This window comes from Tigriopus californicus, chromosome 10 (genome assembly GCF_007210705.1).
Source record: "Tigriopus californicus strain San Diego chromosome 10, Tcal_SD_v2.1, whole genome shotgun sequence".
NCBI classification, from domain to species: Eukaryota; Metazoa; Arthropoda; class Copepoda; order Harpacticoida; family Harpacticidae; genus Tigriopus; species Tigriopus californicus.
The window spans coordinates 12,043,769-12,064,658 of NC_081449.1; the positions used below are offsets into that span (position 1 = coordinate 12,043,769).

Genomic DNA, 20,890 nt, shown 5'->3' on the forward strand with positions numbered 1-20,890 from the left:
TTTGCCATTCATAATCATGCACATGTTCAAGTTCTATATTCCAAGTTAATCTCGTGTTCTTAATGAATAGGTGTGCCACTGGGGAGGCGTGGCCGAGTATAATGCTGTCTTGCGAGGCAGGCAGACCCTGTGATTCCAAAGCCATGACCTTCAATGAGACCTTGGGTCGTTTTGAGCCAAAAACGTGCGGCTCCACTCTCACATACGCTTATTTCGTGTCTTTCATCTTCTTCTGCTCGTTCCTCATGCTGAATCTTTTTGTGGCTGTCATTATGGACAACTTTGATTACTTGACCAGAGACTCGTCCATTTTGGGAGCTCATCATTTGGACGAATTCATCAGGATTTGGGCGGAATACGATCCCAGCGCTACGTAAGCTCATCACTCAACTAAAGACTAGTTCCTGAAGAAGGCTGGAAATGACGGTGTTCATTGTCTATATTCATTTCTGTCTTCCAGAGGAAGGATACAGTACGCGGAAATGTACGAGATGTTGAAAAATATGGACCCCCCATTAGGGTTTGGCTCCAAGTGTCCGGATCGATTGGCCTACAAGAAACTGATTCGAATGAACATGCCATTGGATAATGAGGGCAAGGTGCATTTCACCACAACGCTCTTTGCTTTGATCAGAGAGAATCTGAGCATCAAGATGAGATCGGCCGAGGAAATGGACCAAGCCGACGTTGAACTAAGGGAGACCATCCTCAAAGTGTGGCCATTTACGGCCAGAGATAAAATCGAACTTCTCGTGCCAACCACCAAAGGTACGCCAACATACCAGCCAGAGTCAGAGCCCATTATGCCATGTTGAAAAGCCATCCAAGCCCAAAAGAAGACAAACTGTACGCACGTTTTAGTACATTGGAACACACAAAAAGAGGGGTTTTTATTTAGGGGACGCTTCCATGGATCTCTGAAAGGGCCCCCGAGTTTGAAGACTTTGCACATATTTCTTCAGATTTGGAAACTTATCCAAGTAGTCGGGCCTTTTTCGGAGACAACCGGATAAGAAGTATCCCACCACCACGTCCAAGGCCGTAAAGTTGTTGCCGTAAAAGTAGTCTCGATCACTCAGTTCTTGGCTCAAAATGGGCCCAACCAATTCAGAAAAGGCTCTTTTGTTCAGGGTCACTAGATCGGGATTGTCACCCGGTCTGAGGTCATCAAGAAGCCTTTGAATGGGGGAACTAACCGCCGTGAGATTGTCCACCGTGCTGGTCATGTAGTAAGAGAACTGGTAAAATTTGGCCCGGAATGTTGAGTCCTTTGGTGCCAAAAATGAATGAAAGTCGAATTCGTCCAACATGTATTGAAGGATGGCCATACTCTCAAACATGGCGATATTGCCGTGAACAAACGTGGGAACTTTCCCATTGGGGTTGATTTCCATGAGCTCTTGAGGCTTGTCACTTCGAAACGTGAGCGGATCTAATTCAATGATTTCGAGGACAGGAAATGTTGGATCATCCTTATACATGGCCTGAAGCTCGTAATAGAGCCAAACAGGTCTAGACGACCTGAAAGAAGGCACATGAAATAATTTGCACTTCCTCTCCATGATTTGAACTCTGAAGATTTGAAGTGATGATAAAAATTAGCGTCGAACTCAGCTGAACCTCAAGTGTTACTACATTGCTATTCTCCAATGTCGGATACTCGTTTCGCCTGGTGAGTCTAGTTTTTCAACTGAAATCGAATACGAGTTTGAACTCCCCTAATGGTCATATCCTCATGAGAGTTTCTTTAGAACAAAGCTGGCGGACAAATTGTGTTTTCTCAAGCCAGCTTAAGTCAGTACGTACTCGTACATTTTTTTCTCATGCATCTTTTACCTTACAGACATTGGCAAAGGAAAATTGACAGTGGGAAAAATATACGGTGGCCTGCTCATCTTGGAGAATTGGAAAGGCTCCAAGTTTGGAACCATTCCCATGCAAAAGGTAAGCGACGCGAGAAAATGGCGCGAATATAACCAACCACCGCCACCTTCTGAACTAGGCCCTCCCAAACATAACATACATTTAGCATGCCAAAAAGCAGATTCTTAAGACTCAACCATAGCTAAACGAGCCCCTTACCATCAATTCACCGATTCAGCGCGGATCCCTGCTCCAACGGATCATGGACTTGAGCACCAACCACATGGCGAGGGGAGAGGCCAATACGCTCAACTTAGAGCGAGGAGGCCTCGCACCTGACGAAAGGGACGAAGGCCAACGCGACAACGACGACGACGACCAGGAGAATGAGCCCAAAGAGACTGACTTGCTTTTATCCCAGTCGCATAATCAAGACATCTCGACCCAATTTCATCGACAGCACGACCATAGGTAGATCATGGGATGCGAAATGAGATCATGGACATGGATATTGGTATCGTCCTGGCCAATATCATCGAGCTTTGATATTAATAAAGAGCCCTTTTTCCTCGAATTAGCCCACCCCTAGCGGGCCATTACCTCCCCGAAAACTTGCGTGCCGCAAAATCCGAAACGTTTCACACAAGCATAGTCCGAGCTCCACGCTCTTTTGACCAACACAAGGTTTGCTATTGAGAGACTGTTATGAACTGTTTGGTTGGTTGTCCATGCTAGGTTGAACTCAGACCTCCTCTTCCTAAATTTTGCTGTGGCATCTACCAAGAGCCAATGCTAAAATGGACTGACAAGACACGGAATGAGAATTGGCATGTTCTTTCCGCATCAACGATTGGTAATTTCCTTTGTAGAAGCTAACCTCTTTGTTGTAAGAAATAATACTACGTTTTCAAATCTATAAAACCCAGGAGTCAAAAGTTTCGCTTCTCGATATACTGTATTGATTTAAGAGAGAGCGAAAGCAATGCTTCGAACATGTCAATTCTGATCGCTCTTCTTGTCCACTTTAGAGGGGTCCTTGCATCTACTGTACACGTGAGGAGATTTAGGCGTTTTGAAATCAGGCAAACTTCATAAACTTAAAAAACACATTTTGTAAATAGAGCTCGTGGAAAAGTGCATCCACTAGAGTTCGAGGATGAACTTTTTGAGGACACTTCCGAATAGGATCAATAGGGATTCCTGGAGTTTGCTTTTTCGCAAAATGAACGTCGCCCCATGCTGTACGCGTACCGAATTTTTGCACTCAGCTTAATATGACTGTAAGAGCTAATTTCTTCCCCAGATCTAAGAAAGAAAAACAACACTTTTTATCAGTTGTTTCATCTTATTTGACAAAAGTTGAAGTTGATAATTTCATACAGAACGACTTTGGGTTATTGATGATTTCAAGAAGGATGTCATGGGTTCCGTCTTTTGACTTCGCAGACAAAAATTGGAACTTTATCGATTTCTTTGCAAACATGCAAAACCAACTGCATCTTGAGACGAGAAGTAGTCAGGTCAAAATTCAGCCTAAAAGCCAAGGATCTACGGCAGGTTATTAACATCATGTCCGCCAAAGATGATATAAAAAATGATTTGACCAATTATCGCCCTTCGAGAAAAACCAAGTGATACGAGATAATATATTCAATTTATGAAGAGGATCAATATTTGATTTGAATATGGGCATCATTAAGGACGTTTTATTTGCGAGTACAAACGTAAGACCTCTTGGTTAGCCATTGGTCAATTTCATGGATATGGCTGTATGAGCTAATTGTTCAATCAGAATCAATACAAGGTGACCCGACATTGAAGGCCTCAAAACATTTATTCAGCATTGCTGGTTGACACAAAATAATTTCATCGCTTTTACTAATTTTCTACTTTTCTCGATACGCTCTCGCTGATAAGTGCAAAAATTCAGTACGCATTGGTTGATGCTGGTATAAGAAAGGATAAAAAGACATAAATTTGTGTCATATTTGATTTGGAACAACTTTTGACCCAAACTGGCTGATATATATTCACTGGATGTCCTTGAGTTTGTCACCTCTTCCATTTATCTTTCCTCCTCTATGCTATAGAAGGATGGGATTTCTCTTCGCTTTGAATTCTACAGAGATGTTTTCTTGTACCTTTGGATTTCCCATCCAAGGACCCTGATTTTGTCGTTGGAGCCATTCTGGTTTTTGTTTGGTTTTTCGTTGGACCTCTTTCTGTTCAAAGGAGAACTTAGCGAAATTGATCAATTCCATTTCTTTCCGCGCTGAATGTTGAATGAAGCCTCGACGAATTATGGATTAGTTATAAACTGATAGCCATGAGGATCAACACCTTGATTAGTGCTTGTTTCACCGTAGATGTTCGGATGATACGGCATGCATAAAGAGCTGCCTTGGAGTTTGAAAGCGACATGTTAGGTCAAAATATCAGACTCGATGTTCAACAACTACTGACGTTCATCATTACTGAGTGTTTCTTGAAGGTTTCTTGATTGATACCTTGAATGGCTCAAGCAAGAATGGTGGAAGTTTAGACTTACGTGAATAAATAATGTTACTGTGAAAGTTTCATGTGCTCCCAATGTGGTTCATGTTCCACTTAAATGTCGTCTGATCTTAGGCTCATTCCGTGTTTTGAATCCATTTCAGATCGGCGGACTTCAAGATCTTTTCAATCGAGCCGGATCTGTCAACTTGAATCATCGAGAACATCATCCAGACATCCATCATCGTGACGAGGGCATTTCCAAATGGAGAAGTGAATCCCCTGGAGAATACGAGTATGAGCTTTTTAATTCGACGGGGGAATAAATAATTTTGGGAGTGCTCTCTTTGTAGGTGGAATCCTGCGCCTCGACGGCGGGAACAAGCCTACGATGCGGGAGACACGGTTTCGGGCGTCATGGAGTTCATGCGGCACGAGTCTCGACGATTCGCGCCAGGTTAGACGGGCACCGAAAGTCTTATTCATGACACTTTGATCTTTCTTGCATGCATGGCAACAAAGTTTCCTCAAAGCAAAGAGATCAAAACTTTGCGCTTTTGTTGATAGTTTTCGTCAAATTTTACTTCTTTCGTGTTATTGCATATTCATATGGTTAAAGGAAAAGAGACCACTGTAAAAAGGGCCTTGACCCGTGTTAAGTGGGAAGAACTGAGAAGAGACTCTCAAAGGTTTCCCATATGTCTACTCAGGACCAGAGTTATTCCGGATGGAAAGTTTGTCTTGTCCTTCTTCATTTTAAGCCTGTTTTATTCTCTCATATCTTATAGCATCCAATGAAAGCAGCTATCCCGACCAGGACCGTTTTGATAGTATTCCAGGTATATAATCATTATTCGCTTATTTCGCTTGAAGATATTTGCAACGGAAATCGGAATTGGAGTGGGTATCAATCAGCCAGACATGTTTTTCCCCGCTTTATCTTGTAGGGAAAATGCGCAAAGTTCACGCCGAGGATGGGGGCATGTATGCCGATTACCGATATCAACCTCATCTACACCACCCACAACAAACCCCTCCATTTGGCTCTCATAGAAGGATCGGTTATGGAGGACGGGAATTTGAAGAGTTGTCTAGAGTGCCAGAAGATCATGAAATGTGGCCCCCAATGCACAAATCAGGGAGATTCCACTTACCCGGTGAAATAGGTGACTACTTTGACGAGGAAGAAGAGCACGCCGATGAGGAAGCTATTTACAGTCGAATGGGTCACATTCCAACTGATAGTCAAAATTTTTTGTCCCATCGAAGACAACATGTTTCCGCCCGAGGCGAACCCATGGCAAGATCTTGGCGAAGGCCAAGTGGTCGCAGACTCCCTGCCACACCCACACAACCATCCACTTTGAACATAGACTCATTGGCCAACATTTCAGCAATCAACAGCTCGCCTCAAATCCCAGCAGGAGGCGTGAATCGAATGGGCTTAGACATTGGCGACCAAGCGCCCCGCATTGCTCCTGTCACCTCAACAAATGCTCTCACTACCCCCATGAACTTCCCCAAGTTGAACATTTCCCCGTCACGTGGTCAAACCAGTCGGATTGGAGCGCGACTGCCTGATCTGCCGACAATGAACCACAGAGGCTTACCCAGTCGTCAGGGAGGATGGAGTCGGAGCCTAGATGATCCTGTGGCCTTTGAAGAAGCTGTGATCGCAGGCCGAGGAAGCCGCCAGCTGCCCATGGTAGGGCCTCAACAAATAGCAAGTGCTCGAGGCCGTGGAATTCGAACCGGTCGCCGAGAGCTTCCACGACCGGGCACCACCATAGGTTTCGCTCCCGCTAGTGGCCACGGCTACCAAATGAAGCGCGCAACCTCGCTCAGTGAAAGCGATGAAGAGGATTGGTGTTGAGTTTAAGTGTTCTTCCTCGTTACCATAAATGAAGAGCGGATTTTTGTGATACCCTAAGAGCACCGAGAGGCGCAATGATTTGGATTCTTCATTCATGTTGTCTATGGCTTCCCTAAACCTATGAAATCAATTGATATTTACTTGTCATTGACTTTTATTCACGCATAATCATTAGTTCGAGGAAGTGACAAGTTCCATCCATTGTCTCAGGGCGTCACTCAAAACGATGGGAAGGTTCTTCACCTCCCGAAGGATGATGTAGAAAGGGAATGGGAAACTGGCCATGTATGAATCGATGGATCTCAAATTCCCAAGGTCATCAAACACGGGAGCTCGAATGTCCAAAACAGATTCTGAGCTAGCAGAAGCCTCCACGATGACAAAAATGGTGAACACGTTCTGTAGTTTCATGTTTCTCACGGCCTCTTCCACTTTCATTTTTCCCTCGTTCAAAATTCCCTTTCCATCGGAAATGACAATGAGAAGCTTGCTCAAAGGACGATCCGTTGGCAATGAATAAAGAGAGGAGCACACTCTCAACAGTTCCACTATTCTGGTCACATTTTGGTCAAATGAGAATTGTGAAACGAGCTGAGCTCCATCGTTGATCGAGAAGTTGGTTTTCGGTGGAAGTACAACAGAGACTTTCTCGCCAAATCGTACAACGCCCATTTTCCCTATCTCCAGAACAGAGAGAGCTTGACAAAGCGTGCTCAAGGCTTGGAAGGACAAATGTTGGACCTGGTTATCAGACATACTACTTGAATCGTCCAAGGCTACCATAATCTCGCAATCGCGTTTCGAGGGCTTCGTTCGTCTCAACCAAATTTTGTCCTTTCGGAAATGGCTGGCAATGTAGGGGATCACTTTGCGAATATTGATGCGTTTGCCAGATTTGTAATCGCCTCTTAAGCGAGTAGCTTTGGTGGGTTCGATGATCAGACGTAATTGCTCGGTGAGGGTGCGAGAAAGTTCTGCAGTGGAATTGCAGAGCTCAGTCCATGCTTTCAGATGCTCTTGGTTGATGTGCACATCTAAAACATCCGGTTCGATATCCTTGAACTCTTCCAACTCAGTGGGCTTCACATCCCACGTTTCGGATTGTCCAAATTGCGATGCATCTCCTCTTGATACGGTCATGGTATCAATTCGCTTGCTCTCCAAAACCTGCATGTCATCCTCGGACAATGTCTGGCCCAACTCTTGCTTGAGCTCTTTTGGTTGACTTTGCTCAGATTTGTCCTTCTCTTCTGTGGTCTTCTTGGACTTGTCCACTTTCAATTTCAACTCCTTCATTTTTTCGAAAGCGACTTCGTCTAGAGTAGATGCAGCACTCTCTGTGGCTTGCTCTTTGGAATTCAAATGAGCAAATGTCTTGGACGTGACATCATCGAGGACATTCTGTGATCGTTCAATCTCAAGTTTGTCTTGGACTTCCAAACACATCTCGTCAGCTTCCTCTTCAACACGATCGCCTTCTTCAACATCCATAGGCTCAGCTTGATCTTCTTCTTTACCGGCATCTTCAATTTGGTCAGGCTCGGTTTGCTCTTCAGCATTCGATGCTCCTTTCTTTTGAGGCTGTTGCTCCATAGAGTCAGGACCCTCCTTGTCATCGTCTTTCTCGGCCTGAGCTTCTTCTTCCTTGGGTAGGATCGTAGACTTGTCGGATGTTTCATTGGCCGTCTCACTTTGAGCAACGGCGTCCGTATCATTTTGTGCGTCTCCTAAAGGATTGGACTCTTCTTGGTCCTTTTCCTCAGAGTCGTCTTTTTCTGGTTCTTCATCCACGAAATCGGGTAATCGGATATCTTCTAGAAAGATTAATTGGGATTATTATTACATCAGCCTCACCCCATTCACTAGCTTTGATGACCCTTCCACTACATACCTTCTTCTTGTTCCATGGGATCCATTTCTTCGTCATCATCGTTTCCATCCATGTTGGCGTCATCCTCTAGATCGAGATCTTCGGGTTCGATATCTTCCGGCAAGTTCTGATACTCATCGTCCTTCATTTCAACATCCCCATTTTCTTCTTCTTTCTCATCCGGTTGGCGTGTTCGAGGATTCTCTTCCTTCTCCACATTCGTCTCATCGGGTTCTTCCTCGGAGCCCTCCTCGTCATCCTTTTCTTGAGCCGCCGAGGCGTCTTTCTTTCGATGGGGATCTTTCTCTTTCTCTGCTTTCTCCTTGTCATCTTTTTTGTCGTCCTCGTCTTCCTCCACGTCAGAGCCCCAATCCTCAGGTTGGAGCTTATCGTCGTCATCAACATTGGTCTCTTCCACGTCACTAGGTTCATCTTTTTCTTCGTCACTGTTGTCATCCTTGTCATCGTCAGATCCTTGCTCTTTTTCTTCCCGATCCTTTGTTTGTCCATCATCCAACTTGTCGCTGTAGTCAATGTGATCTTCCTCTTCCTTGGCCTCGGACTTATCTTCTGGATCATCTTCTTGTTCTTTCTCATTAGGATCGGGCTGATTGTCAAACAAATCTTCGTCCTCGACATCCTCTGTAGTTGCTTTTTCTCCCTTGCCTTCTCCAAGACCACATCCATCGAGTTTTTGTGATTCCGCGTTTTTAGAATCGCCTTCTTGCTCCTCTTCATCTTGTTTGGGGAATTCGTGAATCACAAATTGATGGAACACATCAGTGATCTTCCACAGGTGATTCCCGCATACGTTCACAAAGGCCTCAGCCACAGATAGCAATTTTGCTACCGGCTCAAGACATGGAAGGATCAGCGCAATTGCCTCCAAAAGGATCTCATCTAACTTTGAGCAATCCACATTCATAAGGTAATATTGACGCCGTAGGTTGAGGATCTTTTCCACCTCCTTGACACGGGAGTTCATTTGAAGCGACAGAAGAACTTCCAAAAGAACGTTCAAATCTAGGAATGGCGATTCTTTCAAGTCAATCTGAGTTAGGCTCTTCTTTAACGTTTGAACAGTATTCAACCATTTCTTCGCGTAATTTAGAACTTTGGTCTTTATATCGTTCAAAGCCGATTCGGGCAATTTCGCCATGGATGCATTGCGCCCTTCAGAGGCTTGGATTGCTTGGATTTGATGAAGGTTCTTGACTTTTTGTAGTTGCTCACGCACATCCTGATAGAAATGGCTGTCCTGTTTACGCAAGATCACTTCCAGGTGTTCGATGTGTTTAAGGACAAGCTCAGACGTTGGCTCCACAGATAATATGTCTTTTCCAATCTTGTGCATCATTTGAATCGTTCTATCAAGTTGAATATCATCTTGAGCCATTTCCAAGTACGGATCAATCACGGCTTGGCCCAAAGTCTTCAAGGCACGACTTAAAGTGTCTCGCTTGATTTCAGATTCGCGCTGTTCTTCTTGTCTTTGAACAGACTGAAGGTGCGACAACAAGCCCTTGAGGAATTCCAAATCTTTTTTGACACACGAGACAACATGGGAACCTTTGACAAGTTGCATCAGTCCATGTGACACGGTTCCTTTGGTTCTTTCGTGAACCATAGGATTAACATGTTCTTGAGGAGTGGTTAGCGCCAAACAGAACGAGTCAAACTTGGATGAGCATCGCATCACATCGTTCACTTGTGCCACGAGGTTCAAGGCCGGGTTGGCGTTGACCTTGGCCGCCGTTGGAACTTGGAAGCCTCCGATTCTGAAGGATAACCCGTCATCCCGAAGTTCTTTCAGGAGATTCTCAACCATCTTCTGCGCTTTGTGCTTGTCGTTGGAAGTTTTGAACTCTTTGTTGTTCAATTGTTTGAGGAAAGGATCTAATGCATCAATATCTTCCCACATGGTCTTGATTTTCGAAACCAAGTCACACAAAGATTCACCGATGAGCTTGTTGGCCTTCTTCACTTTATGGAACATTTCCAACGAGTTGCCAATCATTTGCCCGACGGCATCACCGTATTCGAGCCATTTGAACTTCGGTTCTTGAAACGGGGTCACATTGGAACATGCCTGTCGAGTGGATTCCTCATTTACGCGACCAGGAGGAACCGAAATTAATTGAGGAACAGACATTTTCATAAGTTCCAAGCAATCATCGGACAGCTTTTTCTTCTGCCGGGAGAACTGCTCCCAATCTTTGTGGCGCTTGTTGGTGAATGCCTTCAAAACATCTCCTACCTTTTTCTTGGCAGAATTAATGTTTCCACTTTTGGCTTTGGAGAACTGATCCAAGTACTGGGAAAAGTAGGCGTGAACATTTCTCGCGATTCGAAACAGACTTTGATCGGCATCTTCCAATAAATTTGCGATGTGTTTTAGGATGTTCAATCTTAGTTGGAAGTCGTTCACGTGGCTCTGAAGCATGAATACCATCAGCATGTGACCGATATCGAGAGCCAAGAATTGCTTGGAGGTCTTGACGAAAGCCTTTTGGAGAACAACTCTGAGGCACGTCGCACCAATGACGATGGTGTCCTTATAAATACCCTTGAGTAGTTCATTAGGCAGGGATCGAGTGGATTTGACGTCTTGAAGTCTCCAGGATTCCAGAATGCCCGCCAATTTCTCATCGTGAATCATAATAGAACAGAAAGCGTTCTTGTTCCAAGACCCAATTTTGACCAAAAGATTCTCCAACGCCATCTTGTACTCCTTGCGAGGATCACTCAGACTGTGGCTCAGAATTGACTCAGATCCGCGGATGATGTCCATGAGTAGGACATTGTCCGGCCATTTACTCAACAAACTCTTCTGAACGTACTGTATGATCTCCCGACAAGCGGATGAAAGCGTTTCCAATTCTGGAAAGGCCTTGGACTCTTCCTTCATGGTCTCAATCGAATACGCCAAAGCCTTTTTATGCACTTCTAACCCGATATAGGAGTCTTCCCCAACGTTGCTGAGTTCAAGGATGTCTTTCTTGTAAGATTGAATGAAACTGTCGAATCGACTAGGGATTTTCAAAGTTGTCTCAACCCCAGTCATTTGGATGAGAAGATACTGAAGAGACTTGCATTTCGAAGGGGGTAGATCGTCCTCAAGATTCTTCAAGGAGTTTGATAGAATATCTGCGTGATCACCACAAGTCAAGAGCTCCATCAGGTTGTCTTTGTTCTTAAGATCGCGTTCAATATCGATGATTACATTGCAATGTCCTTTGGAGTTGGGTTTCAAGTGTCCAAGATTGAACTCCCCGTGGTAAAGTGATTCCAGAGTGTTAAATGTATTGATTTTGCGTGCTAGTTCGTCGTTGTTTCGGAACTCTTGCTTCAGAATCATGACCCCCGAGATAACTTCGCACAGCCCCAAATTACCCACAGTCCAAACATCCCTGAATGTTGGATATTTCTGCTCGAAATCGAGCTTTACTTGAACCAGGGTCTCTGACCAAGATTTCAATCGTGCTTCCAAATCCGACTTGCTATCAGGATTCATGATTTCTCGTACCAAACCGTGAATATTTTCTCGACTCAATGGCCCTTGAGCGATGCGGGCAAAATCTGCCAAGAGAGCTTTCGACGATTCCAATCGAACGGGAATCCGAGACTTGATCACAGAGATCTGGCTTTTAGACTTCTCCAAATCAATCTTGGCCTGGGTCATGAGAGGATTGTTGTGATCGTACACATCGGTGGATGTGGATAAGTGGAGAATCTTCAAGGATGTGTCAGATATAATCATGGTTTCGGAACGTTGGGCGTCGAGCGTCAGGATTTCGGCTTCGGTTTCCAATAACGCCTTCATGTCTACCTTGCTCAGGAGATGAGCCAAATGGAAGAAAACGAGACCGGTGAGGATCTTAGCCTGAAGGAGCTGAACGTACTTGGGTGAATTACAAGCCTGGTTAGGAACTTGGACAAGATCGTTAAGGAGTTCTGCCAAGTCGGTAGGAATTTTGGCTTGTTGGCGACAAACTTGAATGAGTTCATTAAAACTCACTCCCCTGGTGTCGGAGAGATCTTCCAAGAGTCGAGAAATGCGCGAAAAATCCCTCTCAATTGTCTCTTCAAGGTGTTCCATATCACGGGTTTTGGCGGATTTTAAGGATTCTCCGGATTTCGACATTTCTAAGTAAATTCCGTTCAGGGATGATCGGATAGTGTTCAAAGCCGCGATTGGGGATTGAGAGAACAATGTGCCTGGGGTGAATAGTATCTTCATGACAAAATCTGGACCAGTATGGCACGTGTTCAATCCAAAAATATCGCAGATCTTCCTCTCCATAATGGAATAGAAAGTGAGTTCAGTTCGCAATTGGCTCTCATTGAGCTGCGTGTGGGCGGAATTGGTCAAAAGCAAAGGATAGGTGGGAATGTTCTTGATAGAGCTTCCAGATTCCACCCGACAGTTATTCACATGCGTGCAGTGGGCTTTAAACAGGTCCAAGATGTTGGTCCTGATCGTTTGATCTTTCTCGCTCTTCACTGTCACATTGACCTTGTCGGGCAAGGATGCTAATGATCCCTCGAGAACCACACGGTTCATGATCTCAAGGAAAGCTTGAAGTTCCCTCGCATCTTGACATTTGTAGACGGACCAATCATGGGATAAGGTCAAAGCCCGACGAAAATCCAAAGCCAGAGCTTCATCATGAAATGTGGGCGGAATGGGCAAGGATTTCTGAGTCACACTCCATAGCTTGAGAGTTCCAAGAATGCTCAGATCTACCATGGAATCGAGATCGCTTTGAACGGATCCAAAATCAGGTTCCGAGGTCCAAATGGGCGTCAAGAGATCCCTCCAAACGATCCAATGAAGATGGAATGCTTCCCAAACTTCTTCAAGGGTATCCTTGGCAAAGGATTCTCTTAGCTGTTTCAAGGTCACGCAAAGCTTCCAAAGCCCAAAGAGCACGATTTTGTTGTCTAAAGTGGAGGGATCCATGAGCTTTTTCCATCCCTTTCCCAAGTCTTTATCCAATTTGGCTAAGCTTTGGGCTGATTCGAAGTCTTTCGTGTCGACTTTGGAAGCAAATGGATTAAGAAGTTTAGCGACGCTCTCTTGGGTCGTGGTTGCAATGGCGAAAGAGAACTTTTGCGGTTCTTGGAACAACTGAAGAAAATTAGCCGGCAAATCAGAACCCGCCATTTCCGACAAGAAAAGACAGAGCAGCGGTTCCATGGGTTCCTTCTGGGAGTATATCTTCGTGATTTCTTCCACGAGAGCACATTTAGTCATTAGTTGATATTCACTTGGATGAAAGTTGATTAGATTCACCGAAGGAGAACCTAGGGTTCTAATACGCACATCAACATAATCACTCACATCCAAGGCCAATTGTTTACAGGTGGGCTCAATCTTGGAACTGATGGTCATTTCCATATGGATTTGTTGAGCCATTCTCGCCGCAGTGGGAAGATCTATACGCAAGGGCGCGAAGTACTTCGCGAAGATGGCCTCGGCTCGTTTGGCAGATAATTTCGATCTTAAATTGGCCATGAGAAGATCATGACCACTCACCCCTGAATGAACAAAAATCTCAACACCTCGGTTCCTGTGGAAAAACAATTGTCAAAATGATAAGAGAGTGATTGGTCTTTGACAAGAAAACTGGTGTCTTACCTCATGGCGTGGGAAAGTTCTCCGTTCTTCGGGTCCATGGTGAGGAAAACGCGAAAATTTGCATGGGGAAAGACAGTCCGGACTTCGTCATTGCGACAGCCTTGCTCGCCAATCGTGAGAACGCCGTCAGGTTCAAAGAGTCCATTCAAACGATCCAAAACCGACGAGTCGCAGAAATTTGCATTGTCAATTAGGAGCCACTGACCTTGTTCCACAGCCTTGACGAGCACGCTATCCACCCACGCAAAGGTGGAGTTGAGGACGTTGTCACGTTGAGCTTGCAACTTCGCCAAACGCACTCCTAAATCGTCCACACTCTGTTTGGTTTGGGGAAAATCACGGCCTAGGGAATGGCAAATGATGATCAAGTCTTCAATTTGATCCTTGATCTTGATGCCTCGATCTTTCGCCAAGGATTCCCGTACTTTGGCGATGGTCAAAAGGGCATCGGTGTCCACCTTGATCATTTTCAGCTCCTGCTCAATGGCTTCTCGAATTCTTTTCAACGTGGTGTATTCATCGGTTTGCTCAAAGGTCCCCAAAAGTTCGGTCGTGTCTGTGGTGGCATTCATGGTGATTGAGCACAAGGGTTGGTTGATTAGCTGGGCAAGCACTTCCACCAAACTGGTCTTCCCGGATCCGGATTGTCCCGTGATAATAGGGATCCACTTGTTCTGGATACACATCATAAGTGACTCCAAATACGGCAATTGATCCCTTAACAAAAACAGACCTTCACTTTTCTCGGGAGCATGGATCTCACGGGACATCTTTTGAGATCCGATGGAAACATAATTTTGTGTAATGGACACGGTTGGAAGCTCTTTCTGTGCGTCTGTCATGTTCCACATCGATCGGACCAGTTTTTCGCCCAAATCTAGATCTTCTCGCGTGCGAAACCTGGATGTTAATAGAAGCTGACCGGTTTTTAGGATCTCGGAGATTTCCCCAGTTTGCACAGCTTCGGACCAACGAAGCACATCTCGGATATTAAACGACCAGGGGGATCCAGCAATACCAAAGGATCGATGAACATTCACTTCCTCGCGAAGGGCCACCAGGGTTTGAGTCATCTTGGTTGCTAGTTCTCGGCCTTTAGAAACAGATTTTAAAGGCCCCTCCACGGTGCAAATATCAATAATGTCTTCTGGGGTGAATTCTTGAACATAGACTTTGGTGAATCGATTCAGAAACGATTGTGGCAACCCCTTCCGGCCAGAGCCATCTTTTGAAGGATTCTGTGTGCCAAAGATCCTCGTGGATTGCTTGTTGATGAAAAAAGTCTTGTTCAATTCAGGTATAAAGACCTCACCTCGATGGTCAAGGCAGGCATTGAGACCCTCAAGGACGGATTGCGTGGCAAGGTTGAGCTCGTCCAACAGGATCCAGTGACCAGCTTGTAGCGCTGACAGGAATGCACCATTGTGCCAACTAAATGTTCCGACGGCCTCATTTTCCGCTGGAAGATCCGTTCCAAACAGATCGGCAATGTCCGTTTGGTCCGAGAGATTGATTCGAACCAATTTATTGCCTGTGGCTCGTGCAAGTATCTTAACCATCGTGGACTTGCCCGCTCCAGGGGGTCCTTCAAGGAGAATGGGCCGGTCCACTTGTAGCCCTCGTGAGATTTTGAAGGCATTTTCAAGGACAGTACTGACGCGGAAATTGAGTAGGGAGGGGGAATATGTAATGGATGCTTTTTTGGGCAGAGTGAATAAGCCAAAGCTTACAGAGGTCTCAGAGTCTTGAAACTTGAAGTCTTCATTGGGATCATCGGATGGGATGTCTTTTAGAGCGAGGGATTTGACTAACATTTGGATGGCGGCTCGTCGAGTTTCTTGAATCTCAATTGGGCTCATGCTACTTTCGGTTGTGGCCAGGCCATCTAAAAACACTAATAACGCCCCTTGGACAATAGCCTTGGCCACTCCCAAAGATTCGTGGGTCGATCGAATGAACGATGACCAAGTGTCAATATCACGGATGCTGAAACAGTTGTCGCGTTGGATGCGATTTTGATACCAATCGAGAAAATCCAAAATGCTCTGAATGTCCTCATCTTGGGCGGCTTCGGGAAGTTTGATTCGGAGAATCTTAGTGACATCCGTCATGGTTTGGTGCGAAGGGCACCATATCTCGAAAAATCGATTACGTAAGGCTGGAGAGAGCTCCTTCTTGCCATAATCACCACCAGGGTTCATGGTCGCGAACAACCGGAACTTTTCGTGGGCTACAATGAGCGTGTCAGATTTAGAGTCGTCAGATAAGCGCTCCGAGAGGTTGATGGCCCGATCTCGTTCCAAGACCGGATTGAGCCTTTCGATGACACTGTCATCGGCCAAGGAGATCTCGTCCACCAAGATTATGTGTCCCGAGATCATGGTGTCAATAAGGGGCCCGTCCTTCCACTCGAACAGCTTACCCTTTGAGTGATCGCGACATGGCCGGAGACTCCCCAAGAAATCCGAGGCATCCGTGTTCAGGTGACAATTGATGGTGTTCATGGTCTGTTGAAGGGTGTCACACACGATCTGACAAACGGAGGTCTTGCCGCACCCGGTCTGTCCCACCAACAAGACGGGCTCTTCAAATTTGGCACTATGGAGGAGCAAGGACGCCATTCGACGGGCGTTTCTAGTCCACACGATCTTACACTGATCTTTGATCGAGCTTAGAATCTTCATTTCGTCTCTGAGGACCAAAGATGTGCTCGGATTCGGTTGGAACATGTCATGAACATCGATCTTACGTTTAAAGACCTTCTCCAAAACTTTGGCAACGACCTCAGCATCCTCGGCCACACGGAGACGACTTCCCAAAACCAGATACCCTTCTTCCGCCACGTGAAGGTCCCAATCATGAAATTGGGTCGACGGGTCGTACTTGCTATATCGGAATCCCCATCGAAACAGATCTCGAAGGGTGATGAAGCCCTTTTTACCTTGGAAGGCCTCGCTCGCTTTGCGGACCAATTGAAGCTCACTCATGACTTTGACCATCTTCTTGCTCATAGCCTTGGGGATGGCGCATTTTTTCTCAATGATCACCTCCAATTCCGGATTAGGGAGCTCATCGAAATGGAGCTCGACAAATCGGTTCCTGAATGCCCGGGAAAGCACTTTCCGACCTCCATAGGTCCCCGCCGGATTTTGAGTAGCAAATACGCGGAACAATTTGTGCGCCTTAATCACGGTTTGCGTTTCGGGAATGAACAACTCGCGGTTGTCGTCCAAAACCCGATTCAAAGCCTCTAAGATCTCCGTGGAGGCCAGATTCAACTCATCCAAGATGACCCAATGACCCTCTCGCATGGCCTTCGCCAAGGCTCCTTCGTTGAAGACAAACGCCCCTGATGCATCTGCCCCGTAAGAGCCTACATATTCTTGAATATCCGTGTGTTCGTGGTTGTTGATCCTCACACAATGGTTTCCACTGGCCTTGGCCAAATATGAGATCAAACTGGTTTTACCCACTGAAGTCTCCCCTTGGATCAGGACCGGAAATTCGCTGAGCGAAATGATTCGGGCTAGATCCTTCAGGTTCTGCCGGACAGAATTGGTCAGAATGTAATCGTTTTGTAACAGAGGCTCGAATTTGCCACACTTCATCCAGAAGCCTTCAATCTTCACCACACGTTCTCCCTTTACGGAGGAAGGTTGCGCCATTTCTTGAGACCCTTGCGACTTGGACGGGAAATATTTGAGGATGCAAGTGAGCACGATCGGATAAGAATCCTTGTCCAACTCAGTGAGGAAGCAAATACAAAAGGCCTCGGTCAGGGACTTGTCAATGTTTCCGGTGGGGTTTCGAGACGCGATGCTTAAGGCTCGACACAAGGTTCGCAATGAAAAAGAGGGTTTATGACCGGTCCCATCACACAATCGTTTCTGACTCAAGCTCTTGATATTCAAGTAAAAATCCAGCACATTACTCACCACCTTCTTGCTCACGTGCAAGTTCTTCAGGTATTCGTTTACCAGGGCTTCCAAGTCATTGCGATTCTTGGGCTCACCCAGATAATATTCGAGGAAGCGATTGCGGAGTGCCGGGGGCAGATCTCTTTTGCCTACATCGGTGGACGGGTTCATACAAGCAAAGAGTCTGAAATTGGGGTGGCGAGACACTTGACTCTCCCCATCACTCAAACTGATTTGGCGACTATTGGTCAAAATCGAGATCACCCCGATCAATAATTCTTTCTCCGCCATGTTGACCTCGTCCAAGAGCACCCAATCTCCGTTTTTGATGGCCTCGGTGACAACCCCGGACACGAAAGCGAACAAATTTGTGGCACTTTCGGACACGCTTTGCTTGATCATAAGGAGGGTACCATTCAATTGCTCCCATTGAAGTTTGAGCTCCTGGTCCATGGAATCCTCATGGAGAGAATGAGACGAGATCTTGAGGCACAAGTCCAGTAAGTCCAGCCAGTTCTTGTCGTGAAACAGAGTCGTCAGATGACCCACGACTTTCCGATTGCGTTTGACGGAATACGACTTCTGACACAGGTTCTTGAACTGGCCTATTATCGGGATAAGACTGAAGGACAAATCCACGGGCTTAAAACCTCCAAACAAGTCGGAAGCCTCGCTTTGCTCGCACAGATTGATCACGTGCAGCTTTCTGCCCCAAGCCTTGCTCAGAAACTGGACCGTCGTGGTTTTTCCTACTCCGGTCTCGCCCACCAAAAGACACGCTTGATCGGCTAGCACGGAAATGGTGAGAAATTCCAAAAGATTCGAAGACTGCGATGTCAGACAAAACGGCATGGACTGATCAAACGAATGGGCCAGGTCCAAACTAGTTCGTCCGACTTTGAGCGTATTGTTGGTGGTGTAAGTTACGGGAGCGGTTCTCTCATTGACGTAGTAATCGACTTGGTCACTGTTGATGTTGAGCACTTGGGCAAAGAGTGAAGCCCGTTCGAATTTGGCGTTCTCATGTGCCAAGTGATTGCAGAACACGTGTATGGATTCCTGGAACAGAATGTCCCGCTTCATGTCCCCAGTAGGGCACTGCTCTACGCACCGGGCGCCCCAACTCAACAAATCTCGGACCGTAAAGAGTCGGTCACGATTGCGATTCAAACGACCATTGATTTCCACGAGCACACCGATGATCTTGGGGAGAACGGGGACCAAAAGCGGATGGATCGGTTCAGCCAGGTCAAACATGTCTTGTTGATCCAAAGGCGGACAATCCACGACCACGGGATGTCCACCCAGACGGAGCTCCGAGTCTCGTTGGGTCAGAAACAATTGAAATCCGGGGGCGGGAGTGACCGGACTGCCTTTGGACGGCAAATAGAGGGCCTTGGACTCAAGTAGAGGCAGTAACGTCGACACCACATCGATTTGAGCCTGGTCAATGTCCTCGATCAAAAGCCAATGGCCTCGTGTGACAGCTTCGGCCAAGGGACCCGACTTCCATACGAAATGACCCGGCACTTGTGAGCACGTATATCCACCCAAGAGACTACGCCCATCGGTCTGGTCGGTGATCTGGATTCGATGGAACTCTCGCCCTTCATCCCGGCCCGTTAACCGAGCCAAGTGCTCCACCAACGACGTTTTGCCACTGGCAATCGGTCCCCGAATCAAAACGGGTTGATTGGCGTGAATAGAGAGACAAATCTGTCGCAAGCGATTCGGACAATCACCAAAGGTCATAAATCCGGGTGAGTGGGGGTCGGGTAAACTATCACCGACCTTGAGTAAAGGCACAGTACTGACCCAGATCACGGCGGGATTGACGTCCGGCCAGTCAGGGAGGGTCCTCACTTCGGGGGCGGGCCCATTGGCCAAGGCTCGTCGTTGGGCAAGATGCGATAAGGTCAGCGCTCGATAGCGATCGGGTCCCATCACTTGCGTCGGGACCATTTGCCACTTCCGGCTTTGATCATACTGGAAAACCCGAGCCAAGGTTTCAATGGCATACCAAACCGTGGCGTCATCCCGGAAATGATGAACACGGGCCAATAAATCGGACCAAGCCCACAAATGATGGAAGTACGGATTGGTCTCGACCAGGATGAGCGCGGCTTGGAGCACGTCCTGGTCGCTTAAGGGCGGATTACCCAACGTTTTGCGTTTTTTTGGACGCGGTTCGGGCGATTTCCAGGCGGGTGAGCGGCCTAAAAATCGCTGGAAAATGGGAAACTGGGGTCGAAGAATGGGTTGAGCCAATGGCCACAAATGGGCTTGTGAGTGCAGACAGCGGGCTAAAGCGACGAGCACTCGTTCAACTTGGTCGGGGTCCTGGGGCTGGAGTTGGAGATGGGGCAACACGTGGGCCAAAAGGGGCGTGTGCGATCGGATCCAAACGGTGTTGACAGAGGGATCTAGAAATTGGCTGATATGATGGGCTAGGTTACCTTCCACCGGGGCTAAATCCGGGGCCGTGGCCGCGGACCGAGTCATGGTGGATAATTAGCTACGGGTTAGGAGTTGACTTCATCACTGAGCACGCTGAATAATTGGTGGTCGCTTGAGATTCTTATTCACGTGTCGTGCCAATGAAGGCCGGATTTCCCAGACTGGAACCACGTTGGTTTGTTATTGAATATCAGCGTGACTCATTGAATTCAGAAGTGACGCGGCCCTCACAGGGAGAGGGAGCCCCGGGAGCCCCCAAGGATGATTCGTTAAGGCCGAAAACGACCATGACAGATTGGGACCAGATCCAGTTAATAGGGCTCCCAATCCTGAATTTAGTTCCAGGTTGAAGCCGGCTAGGTCCGGTAGAGCTTTAACTTTACCTATGGATGGGGAGTGGGTGATGAATGTTTGGGCCTTTCAGGCAATATTTTCCCCCATTTTTGTCCCCACGCTCGGCTCCATCGGCTATAAAGGGCCATCAAGACCGTACACGTTGGCCTCGGTGGGTTTGGCGGGCATAAGGCACCATGGTGTCACCTCATACGCCCAATAGCTTTCCTCAGCTCATCACCCTGACTTGGAACACATCACGGCTTTAAGCGTGACCCCACCACCCAATCCAGAGTTCGGGACATTCTGTCTCAAAATGGATTCAACATCTAAATCTTAAGACTTTCTAGTGTTTGGGTCCATAAAAACCAGTTTTGGCCAACGATCTTTTTTCCATTTTTCGACTTGTCTTGCTTTTAATAGGGGTGGTTGTCTGGACTTGC

The 20,890-nt window shown here is 46.6% G+C and overlaps 2 protein-coding genes across 2 annotated transcripts in view; one reads left to right on the top strand and one right to left on the bottom strand.

Annotated features, from left to right (window-relative positions):
* The window catches only part of LOC131888621 (voltage-dependent calcium channel type A subunit alpha-1-like), a 44,003-nt gene extending 37,629 nt beyond the window's left edge, over window positions 1-6,374 (top strand). Inside the window, exons 34-42 of the mRNA XM_059237524.1 lie at window positions 71-373; window positions 461-768; window positions 1,844-1,944; window positions 2,102-2,334; window positions 2,442-2,547; window positions 4,521-4,651; window positions 4,710-4,813; window positions 5,145-5,195; window positions 5,304-6,374. Coding sequence (XP_059093507.1) covers window positions 71-373; window positions 461-768; window positions 1,844-1,944; window positions 2,102-2,334; window positions 2,442-2,547; window positions 4,521-4,651; window positions 4,710-4,813; window positions 5,145-5,195; window positions 5,304-6,229 — 2,263 coding nt within the window. The 3' untranslated portion in view covers window positions 6,230-6,374. The remainder of the gene's footprint in view (window positions 1-70; window positions 374-460; window positions 769-1,843; window positions 1,945-2,101; window positions 2,335-2,441; window positions 2,548-4,520; window positions 4,652-4,709; window positions 4,814-5,144; window positions 5,196-5,303) is intronic.
* On the bottom strand, window positions 6,366-20,159 carry LOC131887598 (midasin-like). Its single transcript, XM_059236225.1, has 3 exons — window positions 13,741-20,159; window positions 8,121-13,672; window positions 6,366-8,043 (listed from the first exon to the last, which is right to left on the bottom strand). Exons 1-3 carry the CDS (start codon window positions 20,157-20,159, stop codon window positions 6,401-6,403), a joined length of 13,614 nt encoding a protein of 4,537 aa, XP_059092208.1. The 3' UTR covers window positions 6,366-6,400.
* Between the last annotated feature and the right edge of the window lie 731 nt (window positions 20,160-20,890).

Excerpts from the sequence above, each read along its gene's own strand:
- LOC131887598 (XM_059236225.1), bottom strand. The coding sequence starts at position 20,159 with ATGACTCGGTCCGCGGCCACGGCCCCGGATTTAGCCCCGGTGGAAGGT. Across the intron at positions 13,673-13,740 it reads GAACTTTCCCACGCCATGAG|GAACCGAGGTGTTGAGATTT; the intron begins GTAAGACACCAG and ends GTTTTTCCACAG. Across the intron at positions 8,044-8,120 it reads TCCCATGGAACAAGAAGAAG|AAGATATCCGATTACCCGAT; the intron begins GTATGTAGTGGA and ends TAATCTTTCTAG.